The 16,203-nt window shown below is 35.0% G+C and overlaps 1 protein-coding gene across 3 annotated transcripts in view; it reads right to left on the bottom strand.

Annotated features, from left to right (window-relative positions):
• Positions 1 to 16,203, bottom strand: part of SPATA17 (spermatogenesis associated 17) — an 86,923-nt gene that overhangs the window by 54,159 nt on the left and 16,561 nt on the right. For all 3 annotated transcript variants that reach the window (XM_087933563.1, XM_026695750.2, XM_087933555.1), the window contains one exon: positions 1,139 to 1,262. In XM_087933563.1, coding sequence (XP_087789689.1) covers positions 1,139 to 1,262 — 124 coding nt within the window. The remainder of the gene's footprint in view (positions 1 to 1,138; positions 1,263 to 16,203) is intronic.

The following is a 16,203-nucleotide window of genomic DNA, read 5'->3' as shown; positions in this document are numbered from 1 at the left end:
TTTGAGGTTATTATATATTCTAGTTAAAGTTTTAAAACAACGTGACGTGTTTTTTTGCAGGGTGATTATTTTCACAGTACTCTTTCTGGCAGCATATGAATAATTCATTCTTAATAATATTCATGTACTAATTAGTCTTTTCTTCTGTTTCTTCACAAACAAACCTTGATTTCACTAAATTTACAATTAAAATAACTAATTTCTACTAATCAGTTCACTTTCCCATAATTAATTGCCATGCAGCTTATATAAACAAACTCCACCATTACTTATTCATGATTGATGTGACAGAGAGAAAAAAAGAGGGTGAGACAATTTTGGTTATGAAAGCATTTGGCATTGTGATTGATCCTTGATTGTAGGAATGATACTTGTTAAGTAGCAAGTACACATGCTATTTAATATAACCCCCCCCCCACTAATTCTCAATAATAAATTTACTTAATAAAGATTGAAATAATTGTGCTGCATTTCCTAAATATAAATAGGTGGTACCTACAAACATTAATTTCCACTGATAAGAAATCAGGATTAAAAAGAGGAATACTTCCCATATCAAACTACTTTTCAGAATTAAAACGTATTTCTGAGGGAGTAACTAAATTTGTCTGAATACTTTCAACAGCAATAAAGAAGCAATGAAAGTAATTGTGTGGAGCCTAAAGAGTTCTCCGATAAGTTTTTAAAAGACATCTTAGACTTACAATTTAAGTCAAACACTACAATGAAGGTATGTAATTCCGATCTAAACTTCAGTTCAATTAAATTTTTTTAAAAATCAAATAGCTCTTTGGCTTAATAACTAGCTTTTGACAACTGAGATAACATAACAATAAGCCAGTCAAAATGAGTTTCTAAAGTGAGGTTGTGCCCTTCCTGTTGTGTTATCACAGTGGCAGATCAAACTGCTGACTTGGGCTCTTTCTGCCAGCCATGCTAATGCTGTCTCTATGAAGTTGCTGTCACACAGCAGTCATGGTACCTGCTCTCGCCTATAGAAATGCACTAAATTGAACTCGAAGTAGTGCCTTTGTGATATCTTTTCAACAAGTCATGTCCCATTCAGCCTGCTAGTTTATCTTTGTCAAGCTAGGGGTCCCAGTGGTTTGCATGAGCTGTCAGGGACAGGTACACCAACCTGCTGAGTGCTAAGGAGGTAATGCATCTTTCGAGCTAGGTAATCCTTTTTCTTTTTTTCCCTTTCAAGAGCTTTTTTCACCTCTTCTTTCTCCTTCATCTCTGCAAACTCTTCTAGTTCTTTCCTGCATCAAAACAATTTTGCATATTACTTGTTTTGGAAAAGTAGATGATTATAAAAATAAAAACAGCAACCCTTTTTCATAGCCTTTCTCTCCCAGTGATGATTTGCTGATTTTGTTTATTGAAGTCATCAACTTCAGAACCTGCTAAGTCGATTTAGCAATGCAGACCTCATACTGTTAGAACAAAAGCAAGACAGCCGCATTCTATCAGTGTGCTGTAATGACTGACCTTTCTGTGTGATTCAGCTACATGTATGTTTTAGATGTTTAGCAAATGGAAGACTGGAGGGTCACAGATAATAGAGACATGAATATGTTTTATCCAGATTAAAAAAAATCTTCCTCAGAAACTAGATATAAGGATTCTAATTTCACGCATTCTGAAATATAATGTTCTAATTTTGGGGAAGAACTAAGAAAAAGAAATAAAATATTCTATGCAATGTTAGAACTGGAAGGAATCATACAGTACTGGCATGTTTTTGGAAGGGTAAGCAGCATAACAACAGAGTACACTGATCTTAAAATGAAATAATTTAGAGGAGTATGCAACATATATATATAGTAATGGTTATGGGCAATTTTTAGGGCTTACAAGCAAGGAAATATCTGACTCCTATTATTCAATAAATCTCTGTCCATTTTTCTGTGATAGAAAAAAAGAAATAGAAGATAGGATAGAATTCTATGGGAATTTGACATTATAGCTAGTTTATAAATGAAGAAAATTTCAAATAGCAGGACTGAAAAGATCTTTTCCAGGGGCATTGTAGAACTGTTCTTAGATCAGATGAATTCAGGGTCTAGTTCAGTAAAAATACAAAGGACATCTTGTGGATTCTCTTTACCTCTTTACTCATTAAGTCTTTTCTATTTTGTATTAAAATATTGTACAGAATATTTATAGAAACATTGAAGTGACTTGAAGATTAAATGTGAATACTACTATTGGTAATACTGTATAATGGCTTGTCCCTTCCTGCACACATATAGCTGTACACATACATATCAAAGTAATAGTTTAATTAACATTTGTTGGTAGTGGTATTAAGAAAGAGCTAATTTAAATTAACCTTGTATGTGAAAGACATAAATTTTGCTCAGTGAAGTATGTAGATTTAATAAATGTTAATTAAGTATGTTATGACCTTTTTCTGGGCATCTTACATAAAATGCAGTATTAAAAATAATTCACTTCCTGTAGGGTAAATATTTATAATACTTCCAACATATTCCAAATCAATTAAAAGCAGCAGATGCAATCAACATTCCATAGAACTTTGTTATTAAGTTCTGTAGAATATTGATTGCATCTGATAAGTAAAGCTAGTATATTAAAATATACTAGATATAGACAGATGCCTATTAATAATAATAGGGACTCTGTTATTAATAGGCATCTGTCTATATCTGGTATATTTTCATGTAGTAGTTTTAATGTACTGCTTACTATAGAGCTCTCAGAGCTGAAGAAGCTTCTTGGATGAGAAGCGAAACATCTTCAAAGAAAAATAGATTGTCCAGTTGCCTCTTGAAAAAGCACCTTTGAAACAGATTTTTTTCTAAGCATATATTAATGATATCATCACACTTATTGATCTTTGATCTCTGAATGTCCCAACCACTTTTTATTTACTTTCTCAGTACATTCCCATTTATCAGATCATTATTTAAATAATCAGAATTATTTTCCTCCTTATATATTGCATTACATTAATTCAGAATATTGCAGAATTCTTCCCAAATCTGATCTTTGGTTCTTCATTATCATAATTCACTAGAACATGAAACTAGCAGTGAAGTGTGGATTCCAACTTTCATATCCATCCAAAATCTAGATGCTATCAATTCATACTTTCTGAACTTAGCTTCTATACCTTTTTCTTTTCTCTTTCCCTTTTTTCTTTTCAACTTCACTCTACAATCAGATTACTTTCATTCAATCTTATTATAACTTTTCCCCCTTGACTTGCTTCACAACCTATTTCTCATTTATTAATTTCATTAATTAATTTCATTAATTTCATTAATAGTGTTTACCATTTACTTTTTTTTACATTCCAAGTTGCAAATGGGCCCACATATATTGATTGCTTCGCTGATCATGACATAGGTCAATTAAGTCATAGCACACAGTGCTTCTAATAAAATTGATAAGATAGGAATATATTATCAGCCTTAACAGGACCAATAATATAGACAATATTCTCCACTAATGATAACAATAGCACTGGTCAGTGATAGCATAGTTTGACCAATACATTATAAGCACAACAGAAGCTTGGGTTTACCTCAAGCATTCTAATATTATTCTATGCAAGCTAGGATCTCTAATTGAGAAAATTAACATAGTGCCCAACTTGAAGGCAATGTATATGGAGAAAATTGTGAAGTAAAGCAAAAAGAATAAACATGGATAATATCACCTTATTTTTTAAAAGTTCTGAAGAATTAAAGCTTTTAATTAAATTAAAGGTACAGGATTGAATATTTCTTTAAGACATTGAACCCACAACATAATACTGCACCAAACTGCAAATTTTCTATGTTCTGTTGATAAGGAAGGGACCGAATGGGGTACTGATAGCTAGAAGGAAATACAAGATTGAGAGGGTCTTGGATAAGATAGACTCACTATAGTACTTTGATAGAATACTCATTCTTACTGGGACTTGTAGAAGTTTCACAGCTAACTACATGCTCATGGCAGGTGGTAGAATTATTCAAACAAATATTGAAACATGTGTGAATCAACTATGTCTAGCCAAGAACAGGAGCATATGCAGCCTGCTGCAATTCTAAATATTTCAACTGCTGTGATGAGATATATTTATGTCAAGATTGCAATGTGGGAAAAATTCTATCAGAGGTACATAACACTTCCTAAAAATCTACATGCTGTTGTGTCTTTTTTTAAATTAAATATTAACCCATGGTGCATAGTATATGAACACATGCTAAGAAATCTTGCACATTTTTCCTCTAAATGTTCAAGGTAAAAGTAAAACAAAACAGAAATGAATTAAAGATAGAAGAAGATATATTATTCTGTTTTGATCTCAGGAATTTTTTTTGTTGTTGCCGCTTACTGCTAAAGGTTCCTTAAACAATATTTCATACAAGGTTACTTATGAAACATACTGACATTTAAAAATCACCATGCTTTGCTTTTGCAGCAGTGTAATTTTTTTTCAACATAAGATTAAATTGCAAAATAAATGAATTACTTAGAGTGGCATGGCCCCCATTTTACCACACTTCTCTTGAAAATTGCTTATTAATATGAAAAAAGAAGTTGGAAAATAGCCTGTTTTACTTTATGCATAGCCTTTTGAGGTCTTAGTGCCTGAAGACCTGGAGTTCCTGCACATTTTAGATTGTGTTGGCAAGTGGGTACACTGACCTTTTTGACCTGCATCTCAAGGCTATTATTAATCGCTAAGTAACCTGGTAAAGCCAAACAAATTTGTTTCCATTGAAAGGATCTCTATCTGTGTCTGAGAATTTGTGCCGTACCAAATCAACCTCATTAACTGTGTCCACTTTTGACAAAGAACTAGGAGTTGGAGAGACTGGTGACCTTTCTTTGTCCTTAAAGAGCACAGCTCAGCCCTAAAATGTGAATAAAATGAGCACTTTTGCAACAATATTATTAAATATAAAACATTCCCAGGTTTTTAAACAATTACACCTGTCAACACTGGTGCACGTATCTCTTATTTAATAATTTTCATTTTTTATTGCTGATTAATCTTTGATCACTTTGACTAGCTAATAAAAAGCATACAAAAGTATAGCTGTACATATTTCACAGACACACTATTTTTGTATTATGCTATTCTTCATAGATTTTCCAAGTGCTCTTTATTAACTGTGAAATGTTACACTATCCCAAAGGACGTACTTAATAATACACATGCAAAAAATGTTATGTATAACGAACATAACTCTAACTCTGATTATATTTGAGAATTGAGGGCTTTTCTTCAAGTATAGAATATGGATAGTTCTTATAACGTATTCAACAGTTTTCTGCTTGGAAATCTGATGATAATCCAAAGCCTTTTCTCTTGTTCTTCTTGATTTTAATTTTTTAAATTCATAGTATAGGAAGAAGAACAATATGTATGTTCCCACATGGACATACATACAACATACAAAACATATTTAAACTATTCTAAAGTATCATGAACTCTTAATCACAATTTCTCATTGATAAATGATTAAAAAGCATATTATTCCTCCATTCCACCTCACCCCAGAACAATATAAAGCTTGAATTCTGCCAAGGCAATCTACTAAAATAAATGATAGTTTTTACTTTTGGATATCATTAGAATGTACAAATTCAAAGTATTTTATTTATTTAGGAAATTTATATGGTTGTGTATGGGCAATATATAAACAAACAACAACATCCATAGTAAAAAGCCCATATCGGGAACCCAAATTTTTCTGATAGAAATTACAATCAATATGGGCCCAATGCCCCCACAAAGAACCAAATTTTAGTGCCTTTCTGAAAACTAGCAGGATGAGGACTAGCCATGTATTGGTGGGGGAAAGAGAGAAGATGATGCAGTGAAAAAGGCTCACTTACTGTGTCCTATCACTAACATTGTTCCAAGAAAGGGACTCAAAGCACATCCGTCATGCTAAAGCATGTGGAGAAAATGAGTGCTGTTGGGGTAAATTAGCAGAACAAAAATCTGTAAATATAAATTTACAGAACATCATACTTCCTCAGTCTGGTTCGTCCAGATGCACTGGACTTCATTTCTTTTTATCTCCTAGCTGTAGAAGCTACTGGTCATACTAACAGCGAAGGAAAGGAAATAAACAGCTGGTTGAAAAATAAAGTAATATATAGATTTAGTTACAGAATGGACACAATGCTAGAATAGATATTACAGAAATGTGAGGGATTCTCTTTTTCTATAAGGGTTCTAGACAATAGGGATCTTATATGTCCACATCAAAAACCCTGGGAGTTTTGGAATAATTTAGAGGACATAAAGCCATAAAACTGAAAACTGCAATAAAAGCATAAAATATACAACTACAGCCAACATATTAATAGCCAGATTTAAGAATTAAGATACAAAAGCATGATGGAACAAAATCATTTCAAATTTCTTCTTAAATTCCCACAAGGACGAAATTATTTTTCTTTTGAGAACGAGCAAAACTATTCCACAGAATTGTGGCAGGAACAAAAAAAGCACATTTTTGAGTGCTCACACCTTTAGCTTCACTCCATAGCATGACCCTTTGCAGGTGTTCTAATCTTGACCCAGAACTTAACATTTCTCTTCTAAGGAACATTGACCAAAGGAAGCTAAAGCAAGAGTTCAGAGGTTTTAAAAGACAGTCCCAGGAAAAGATGCCATCCATTACAGCTGCTGTAACAACGGGATCCAAGCAGTACCTTGTGTAACATTTTCTGTCACACACCAAATCCTTAAAGAAAAGCAAGACTGTTCTTGTTTGTAATTTATGGATCCCAACATCTGGCATCCCATCTGTTTTAGCAGAACTATTTCTGGGATGTGTATTAGCTATATTGTTTCCAAGAATCACCAACTGGAACATCATTTGCAATGCTATTAGATAGGTTCCAGTGATATCCTTCTGATTAGAAGGGCTTTCTTCTGATCATGCCTCAGTAACAACAGCTAGCCAATCAAACAGTCTGAAGTCAGACCATGACTCAAAAGTAGCCAAACAACATCCACACTCATTTGCATCACATAAAAAGGTATTTAAAGACCAGCGCTCTGAAAGATGAGCACAATTCAAAGCGCATTGACAATGTCTCCTTGAATGGTGATGAAGCGTCCGCAACCAAATTGCCAAGCTCGGAGCTCAGACCAACAGTCCAACTACCAACCCGAGCTACTTATATTCAAAAACATTTCAGAAGAGCTTTCTATTCCACATTTAATACAAGATCCTGCTCAAATCCATGTTTGCCACTATGTGCTGTTTCTGGACAACAATTTTTACAGGTGCAATTCAAGGTGCTGGTTATTACCTTATAGCCCAAAATGGGATGGGAGAAGTTAACAGTTTGGTATTACCTTAGGGTACCTGTGTATTCCACCATATCAGATAGGATAGATGCATGTCAGGTCCCTTCCCTTAAATGTTGCAATATAGTGGGGCCTGGAAAACATGTCTCCTCTGTTGCTGACCTTTTGATCTTTTTACTAGAGATCCCGCAGGCCCCCTCCCTCCTTGTCTTTCTGAAGCCTTGAACAGTTGGCTTTTCCTATAAGAGTTAAGGTAGCATGGAACCCAATAGGACAGTGTGGGGGTGTAGGGAAGAGTGTGGCCCTGGTATGCCATGAATTTTTATTGCGTTCTCACTATTTTTTATATTGATGGTTTGGAATTTCTGTTTATACTGTTTTGTCTACAGACCATTTGTTGTGGTTGTTACAATATGGAGGATATTAAAGTTTAAATAAATAAACAGTCTAATACCTTTTTTAAAAAAACCATCTAAATTACTGGCCATCATATGTGAAATCAGAAGTTTATCTATGAATTTAGTAAAGCATTTTTTTTTGAAGATGAATCTGTCTCCATTAGTTTCAATAGATGGTCTTGACTTCTGACATCAAGAACATGATCTACTGAAGTGCTCCTAGTGAAATATTCCCTAAACTCTTGAAGCTTTGTTTTCTTTCAATCTGCTTTTCTACCAGAATAAATATTATTTTCCTGCTTAGCTTTTGTTCTGCAAACAAAATAATTTCTCGGTATTTACACTCTATATACAACACACATTTCCCATCCATCTCAAAAATAGTGGATTGTGACAGTTCAATTATCCTGACAATTACTTAGGAAAATCTATAGCAGATTAATCTGATCTATTATAGAGCTAGACTAGATGGGATTAAATTGCATGGTTGGCCATCATTTACTAAATAGCAGCTAGGCATAAAGGTGAATTAAAACATTCTCTCTGTCTGCATATGCATGTATCTCTCATATGGGGTTGATCTTAAACCATCCTTATATTGGGGCAAAAATCTGCTATGGGGAAAGTGGGTATAGGAACCAAGAAGCAATAAACCAGGAATTCTCCAAATTTGTAGTACCATGAACTTTTGAAATGATATATGAATGTGTTGGCTGTTCCTACTCTAAAGACTCCTGGAGGCCTAAAGTCCATGTTAATCCCCAGGTTTTTCTTTAATGGCCTTAAAAAGCAATACCAGCTCCACATATTTATTTATAATGACAGTTTTGCAAATAATTTTAAGCCCACATACCTAACTTCTATGAGAATGGATGTTTATTAAACTTATATCCTCTTTTTATTAGTATATCAACACATTAAATCAGCTAGGCATTAGATAGAATTAATACATAAAAAGAAATGCATTATTAAGGTGATCCATTTTCTTCAATATTATGTGTATTTTATATAAACACACGCACATACAGGTTGTTAGGAATATAAGTCACTTAACAGCTATTTGGGTTAGAAATATATATACCAGGATAAACATTTTCGTACTATGTCTTTAAGAGATTGCAAAAACTGCAATTGGGTGTGGTTTTTCAAACAGCCATAAGATGGAGCCAGAAACCTGGATTGTTTTAGTCTGAGTCTCAGAAGAGAGTGTGAGTGTATCTCTGTTTCCTTCTGTTGGAAAGTATTGCCGTTCCTCCATTTCTTCTAATTGACTGATATTCCTGGATTTAATGTAAGTCTGATACTGAACTGTTTTTGACACTGGACTTTGATATTTGGATTATCCCTGGATTGAAAACTGACTGATTTAACTTGTGAATGACTTTGGATTGCTTGTTTGGACTTTGCTTAACGTTTCTGGAAGTAAAAACCTACATTTACTGTACAGTGTATCTGTGTGCTCTGTGTGTATTATTCTTATACTACTCTCTATATGTCTCCCTGTATGCACTCATTCTCCTAACGGGGAATTACCTCAACACAGGTGAAACTCAAAAAATTAGAATATCGTGCAAAAGTTCATTTATTTCAGTAATGCAACTTAAAAGGTGAAACTAATATATGAGATAGACTCATTACATGCAAAGCAAGTTAGTTCAAGCTGTGATTTGTCATAATTGAGATGAGTATGGCTTACAGCTCATGAAAATCCCAAATCCACAATCTCAGAAAATTAGAATATTGTGAAAAGGTTCAATATTCTAGACTCAAAATGTCCCACTCTAATCAGCTAATTAAGGCATAACACCTGCAAAGGGTTCCTGAGCCTTTAAATGGTCTTTCAGTCTGGTTCAGTAGGAATCACAGTCATGGGAAAGACTGCTGACCTGACAGTTGTGCAGAAAACCATCATTGATACCCTCCATAAGGAGGGAAAGCCTCAAAAGGTAATTGCAAAAGAAGTTGGATGTTCCCAAAGTGCTGTATCAAAGCACATTAATAGAAAGTTATGTGGAAGGGAAAAGTGTGGAAGAAAGAAGTGCACAAGCAGCAGGGATGACCGCAACTTGGAGAGGATTGTCAGGAAAAGGCCATTCAAAAGTGTTGGGGACTTTCACAAGGAGTAGACTGAGGCTGCAGACAGTGCATCAAGAGCCACCACACACAGACGGATCCTGGACATAGGCTTCAAATGTCATACTCCTCTTGTCAAGCCACTCCTGAACAACAAACGTCAGAAGTGTCTTACCTGGGCTTAAGAAAAACAGACATGGTCTGTTACTCAGTGGTCCAAAGTCCTCTTTTCTGATGAGAGCAACTTTTGCATCTCATTTGGAAACCAAGGACCCAGAATCTGGAGGAAGAATGGAGAGTCACATACTGCAAGATGCTTGAAGTCAGTGTGAAGTTTCCACAGTCTGTGTTGATTTGGAGAGCCATGTCATCTGCTGGTGTTGGTCCACTGTGCTTCATTAAGTCCAGGGTCAATGCAGCTGTCTACCAGGAGATATTGGAGCACTTTATGCTTCCTTCTGCAGACGAGCTGTATAGGGATGCTGAGTTCATTTTCCAGCAGGACTTGGCACCTGCCCACACTGCCAAAAGCACTAAAACCTGGTTCAATGACCATGGGATTACTGTGCTTGATTGGTCAACAAACCTGCCTGACCTGAACCCCATAGAGAATCTATGGGGCATTGCCAAGAGAAAGATGACGGACATGAGACCGAACAATGCAAAAGAGCTGAAGGCCGCTATTGAAGCATCCTGATCTTCCATAACACCTCAGCAGTGCCACACGCTGATAGCTTTCATGCTACGCCGCATTGAGGCAGTAATTGCTGCAAAAGTGGCCCAAACCAAGTACTGAGTACATATGCATGCTTATACTTTTCAGAGGTCCGATATTGTTCTATGTACAATCCTTGTTTTATTGATTGCATTCTAATTTTCTGAGATTGTGGATTTGGGGTTTTCATGAGCTGTAAGCCATAATCATCTCAATTATGACAAATCACGGCTTGAACTATCTTGCTTTTCATGTAATGAGTCTATCTCATATATTAGTTTCACCTTTTAAGTTGTATTACTAAAATAAATGAACTTTTGCACGATATTCTAATTTTTCAAGTTTCACCTATACACACACCACCCTACTTTGAGCTTCCTTAAGGCCTACTACAAAATCTGCCAACCACTTCCTCCACTCCTACTCACATTTATCACCTCCTTGCAATGTTTCCTCTAACTTCTGATAAACTGCATGCGGAGGGGAAAAATGTTTTGTGCAGGTTTCCCCAAACCAAGCATAAATCTGTATGCCACAATACAGGAGTAAATTATATATACATGCAATTTGGATATGTCAAAATATTTATGTATTTCTTAAAGTATGGAAACTAGAAAGTATAATAGCATGCCCCATATATGCTTGAAAGTTTTGCCTTCAAGACATTACAGATTCCTGCCAACTGCCCTCTGCCCTTTCTTTGGCAGCATTTTTTAGAAGTGACTTGAGAATCCCTTTTTTATCTAACTGCCCCAAAATCATTTGGTGGCTTTCTGACCAAAGCAGAACTAACACTCAGCATCTCTTGATTTTCAGCCTGACACCTTAACTATCATACCAAACTGGCTCCACATAAATATGCTAATAGATTACAATATAAACTCAGTAGTCACTGATAAACTGCAAGCAATATTTGGTAATCATTTTAACTTTTCCTTCCTTCCTTCCTGCCTGCCTGCCTGCCTGCCCGCCTGCCCGCCTTCCCTTCCTCCTTTTCTTTTTTCTTATTGGATATTGTAATAAAAGAAAAATTTGAAAGACAGAAAACAGATATATTTTAAACATATATACACTTTAATTATATTATTTTAAAATGATTTGTTTTATAAAGTTAACAACAATCATGGAGTTATGTGTCCCAAAACTCAACAGATATTCATTAAACTATTTTAGAGGGAAGAGAAAAACACATTCAACATGTTTTGGAGGGAAGAAGGAAACTCACCCTTTTTGGGAGGGAGGAGAGAAATTAATTTAACCAGTTTTGGATGAAGGCACTCCTTTCTGTACTGGAGACACCGAGTCCTGGAGCAGGTTGGCTACTATTTGGCTATCAGCCTACTGTCTTAAGGAAAAGGACAGTAACTACAGCATCAAGGCATAGATACAGAAATAGAATAGAACAGAATGGAATGGAACAGAGTTGGAAGGGATCTTGGAGGTTTTCTAGTCCAACCCCCTGCTTAGGCAGAAAACCCTATAGCATTTCAGGTAAATGGTTGTTTAATCTCTTCTTAAAAACTTCCAGTGTTGGAGCATTCGCAACTGTTCTGCAGCACAGACTGAGAGAGAACTCCTGTTATGTGGAGTTCTAACTCAGCTACATACTGTGGCAACACCAAGCAATCCTTGCTGCTGGAGTTAAGTCAAGGTGGTGAAATTGTGCAGGTTTCCTCATGAGTTATGAGCCCAGAGTTTTATGGTGATTCACGACTAAATTTGTTATTATTTAGTTTTAAAATGTAATATTGCTCGTGCTTTATTTTATTTTTATTTTGTTTCATATTTCATATCATATTTCTTCATAATTCTTTGAATACAGTAATTAGAAAGCAATGTATAAAGTAGTTTTAATCATGTGTTAAAATGGCTTTGTTGCTAAAATTCAGAAAATGCTTATAAAAACACTACAATTATACAGTTATCAATATTAATGTAGAAATATTTCTTCTGTCCATCGTTTGTCTTTCCAGATTAAGACTTTGGCTTTCTTACTCTAGGCCAGAAGTGGGATTCAGCAGGTTCTGACCAGTTCTGGAGAACCCGTAGCGGAAATTTGGGAGCGGAAGTTTGGAAAACCGGCAAATACCACCTCTGACTGGACATTTTACAATATCGTTCCCCTGCCACGCCCACCAAGCCACGCCCACAGAACTGGTAGTAAAAATTTTTGAATCCCACCACTGCTCTAGGTCCTAGACTAAGCATTTCCCCTGTCCGCAATTTTATAATAACCATATCACTATAATTTAATCTTACAACAAAAACCCTCTACTTTGATAAACCAAATATATTAATATATAATATGTAGGTAATCACATTTATACTCTTAATTGATACAATATTTATGATGCTACACGTGCCCTTGAAATAGGGACACCAAAGTATAACAAACCAGGCTAGCTGCTGGAGTTCATAAATTTTGCTCAGCTTTGGATGAGTTCAAAGAATTGCCATGTAAGAAAAGCCTTACAGAGGGAATTTATCTGATTATGGCAATAATAATTACCCAGCTGTTTATTGCAGATAGAGAAATAATTCATGTAGGCAATAGGCCGTGGTGGCAATGACACTCCACATTTAGTAAATATGCAAACTGTTCACTTCTAATTAACCAAGCTAGAGGATGCCCTTATTAAATGTATAAACTAAAAGTGCTTTCCTGACAAGTGATGAATTGTTACATTGCACAAACTCTTGCCACAGAATTATTGGAGTGAACTTGGGGCTTAACTTCATTAAGAGATCTTGTGGGATAGTTAAATGAGGATGGACAGCATAACAAGGCCAGCCTGACAGCCAATGATATGTTAGAGCTTAATAAAAATGCACCTTTTTCCTTCTTTTCTCCTTACTGTACAGTTGATTCCACTTTAGATAAAGGAGAAGAGTGTAAAATCTATTGCAATCACAGTGTAAGCAGTCACTGAAATTTTAGAGTTGGAATCATGAGCTCCGTAAACTAATGCAAAAACATTAGCCTCAAAATTATTTCTTTACTATTCTTTATAATGGTTTCATTAATGGTAATGTTGCTCAATCTTGGGGAAATACTTTTGAATTTTGATAGAACCTGAAATTGTCCCTGAAAGATATGTATCATAAATGTTAAAAATGTAAAATAATTTGTGTTTTTATTTGCCATTCCTTAACAGACTAAATGCACCACATAAGACATTCAAGGATAGTTTGTTATATAAGTTTAGTTTTCATATTTGGAAAATATATCACTGTTAGTTGAATAAAACGAAATTGGTGAAAAACACTTGTGGCTACACAAAAAAATCCATTCCTAATAATAGCAATAGCACTTAGATTTATATACCGCGTTATAGTGCTTTACAGCCCTCTCTAAGTCGTTTTACAAAGTCAGCATATTGCCCCCAACAATCTGGGTCCTCATTTTACTCTCCTCGGAAGGATGGAAGGCTAAGTCAACCTTTAGCCTGGTGGGATTTGAACTGCCAAATTGCAGGCAGCCAATAATCAGCAACTGGCCTGCAGTACAGCTTTCTAATCATTGCTCTTTTGCAAAAATAAGCATTTTTGACTGTAAAAATTTCAAGTCAAACTTAAAAATTTGTTTCCTACATCCTTAATATGGGAACTGGTTCTTTACTGATCCAAATTAATAAGTGCACAAGAGTTAAACAATTATCCTAAAGAAATAACATTTTGAGCTTATCTATTAATTTTTCCAAGATTTTAGCTGAGTTCAAATATTTTGCTAAGCTACAATATGTTTGGTTTGGTTTGGGTTTAGCATGTTCTATAAACCCAATTACATGCTGCATTCAACAAAAACTAATTAAAATAAAACATGGCTTAGCAGAATGTCTGAGTCCAATCTGTATTTGTACAGCATTTTTTTATTTCTTCTTTTTTTCCCCATGCTTTGAAATCAGTATTGACTCCTAGCAAGTGCCTGAACTGGATTATATTTTAATATTGTGTTTGGTCAAAAGAGAATAGTCACTAATCTTCTGAGTAGATCTAGTCTACACCAGTAGCTCTTGCCTAACAACCACAATTGAGTCTGGAATTTCAGTTGAAAGTTGTTGTGGCCATTATGTAAAACACCCACATAACCATTTCATTCCATTTCAATCCCAATTCTCCTAGTTGCAGTTGTTAACTGAATGGAGAAAAGGACTGCCAGCTGAAATGAAGCAGGTATCTCTTTTGCTCCAAGTGCAGAACAAAACTCCTTCCCTGGGTGGGCTGAATGAGGGTTGGCCTTTGGGATCCAGGTTTCAATTAGCTAGTCCAGCTCAGGAATTCTTCCAGACTCCATGCACAGAAGGACATTTTCAGACAGCCTCTTTGAGAGCAGAAGAGCTGCTTGGCAGAGGGATTCAGTTCCAAGTGGGCGGAATCAATCTGCCAGGCAGCTTTTGGCTGTTGACTTTCCGGAGAAGCCAGGAGGGAAGATTGTAAATGGTGTTCAAATGACAGAATTATATGAAAAAAGATGGATGCACAAGTAAAACTGTTTGATATCTTGATGAAAGATGGATGTACAAATAAAACTGATTGATATCTTGATATTTGAAAAGGACATACAAAAATTAATTCAAGACAATGATTTGGATAATTTCTTTTTTACAAAAGAGATCTGTTAAAGCTTTCAATGATTTGCTGAGAAGAAATAAGAGATCAAAGAAATCAAGCAAGAGGGCATTATTTTAACAGAATAAAAGTTAAAATTGTTAAAAGTGCATGTAAAGAATGTGGAATCAGTTTATTTGATCATGGTTTTAAAATAGTTATGTAATTATTTCTGGTAGCCTTCACAGACTTTTGCTGAGTAGGAATGAATGACAAGGCCTTAGAATTAGAGTTAATAGTAAAGAGATCCGTTATGGGAAGAAGAGTGCATTTGTTCTATCTTAAGAGATAGTTTTTTAATTTAATAAAAATGTACTTGTGATAAAGGGGGAAGTTACTTCTTTATTCTTTTTTGTTCTATTTTCCTTTTTACTTCCTTTTTCATTTTTCCTGCAGTTTTCATTTTTATATTTATTGTAGTTCTTATTAGTTTTTATTTTCCCAATTGTACTTTTAATAAAATTATTTTAAAAAACCTACAATCAATGCTAATGAGAATTAATCTAAAACTCCATCTACACACAGAAATATTTCACGGGAATGAGCATATGTTGTTGGTCCTGTCCAGTGATTTTCTCTTATGAGCATAGTGCCCCCGTTATTCTTCTTACAACTGAGTGAATTCAACAGCTCAGGCAGCTTGTCTACAGTTTCAACAGCTTGGAAAGGATTTTAAGGGAACAAGTGACAAGGGAGCAAAGCACAAGCACCTTCTCCAATTATGTTTTCTCTGAAAAGTCTGAACACTCCTACAGTCATGTTATGAGTCCAATACAGTTGGGAATCTCATGTTTGTCTCCTAAATTCTAGCCTGACCCAATGGTCTCCAGTGTTACCCTATTGCAAATGAAGTTTAATGCCACAAGCCATAGCAAAAAGCTTGTGGCTAACAAGTTCTTATGAAATTAATCTATTTCTAAAATTAATAATATGTTTCAGTTGATTGCATCCAGCAAAACATTAAAGAACAGATAAAACCACTGTGTATTTGAAATAGTAAAAGGGAATCTAAGTGTACTAAAAAAATCCTTTTATGAGTGTTGTAATATTTTCTGAATACTGCCTATCTCTATGAGACGAGTTTTTAATTTCATGAAATCATTTTCTTATTCATA

Source organism: Pseudonaja textilis, chromosome 1, assembly GCF_049901715.1.
Source record: "Pseudonaja textilis isolate UNSWEBS1 chromosome 1, rPseTex1.2, whole genome shotgun sequence".
NCBI classification, from domain to species: Eukaryota; Metazoa; Chordata; class Lepidosauria; order Squamata; family Elapidae; genus Pseudonaja; species Pseudonaja textilis.
This window is presented reverse-complemented; position numbering and strand designations above follow the sequence as displayed.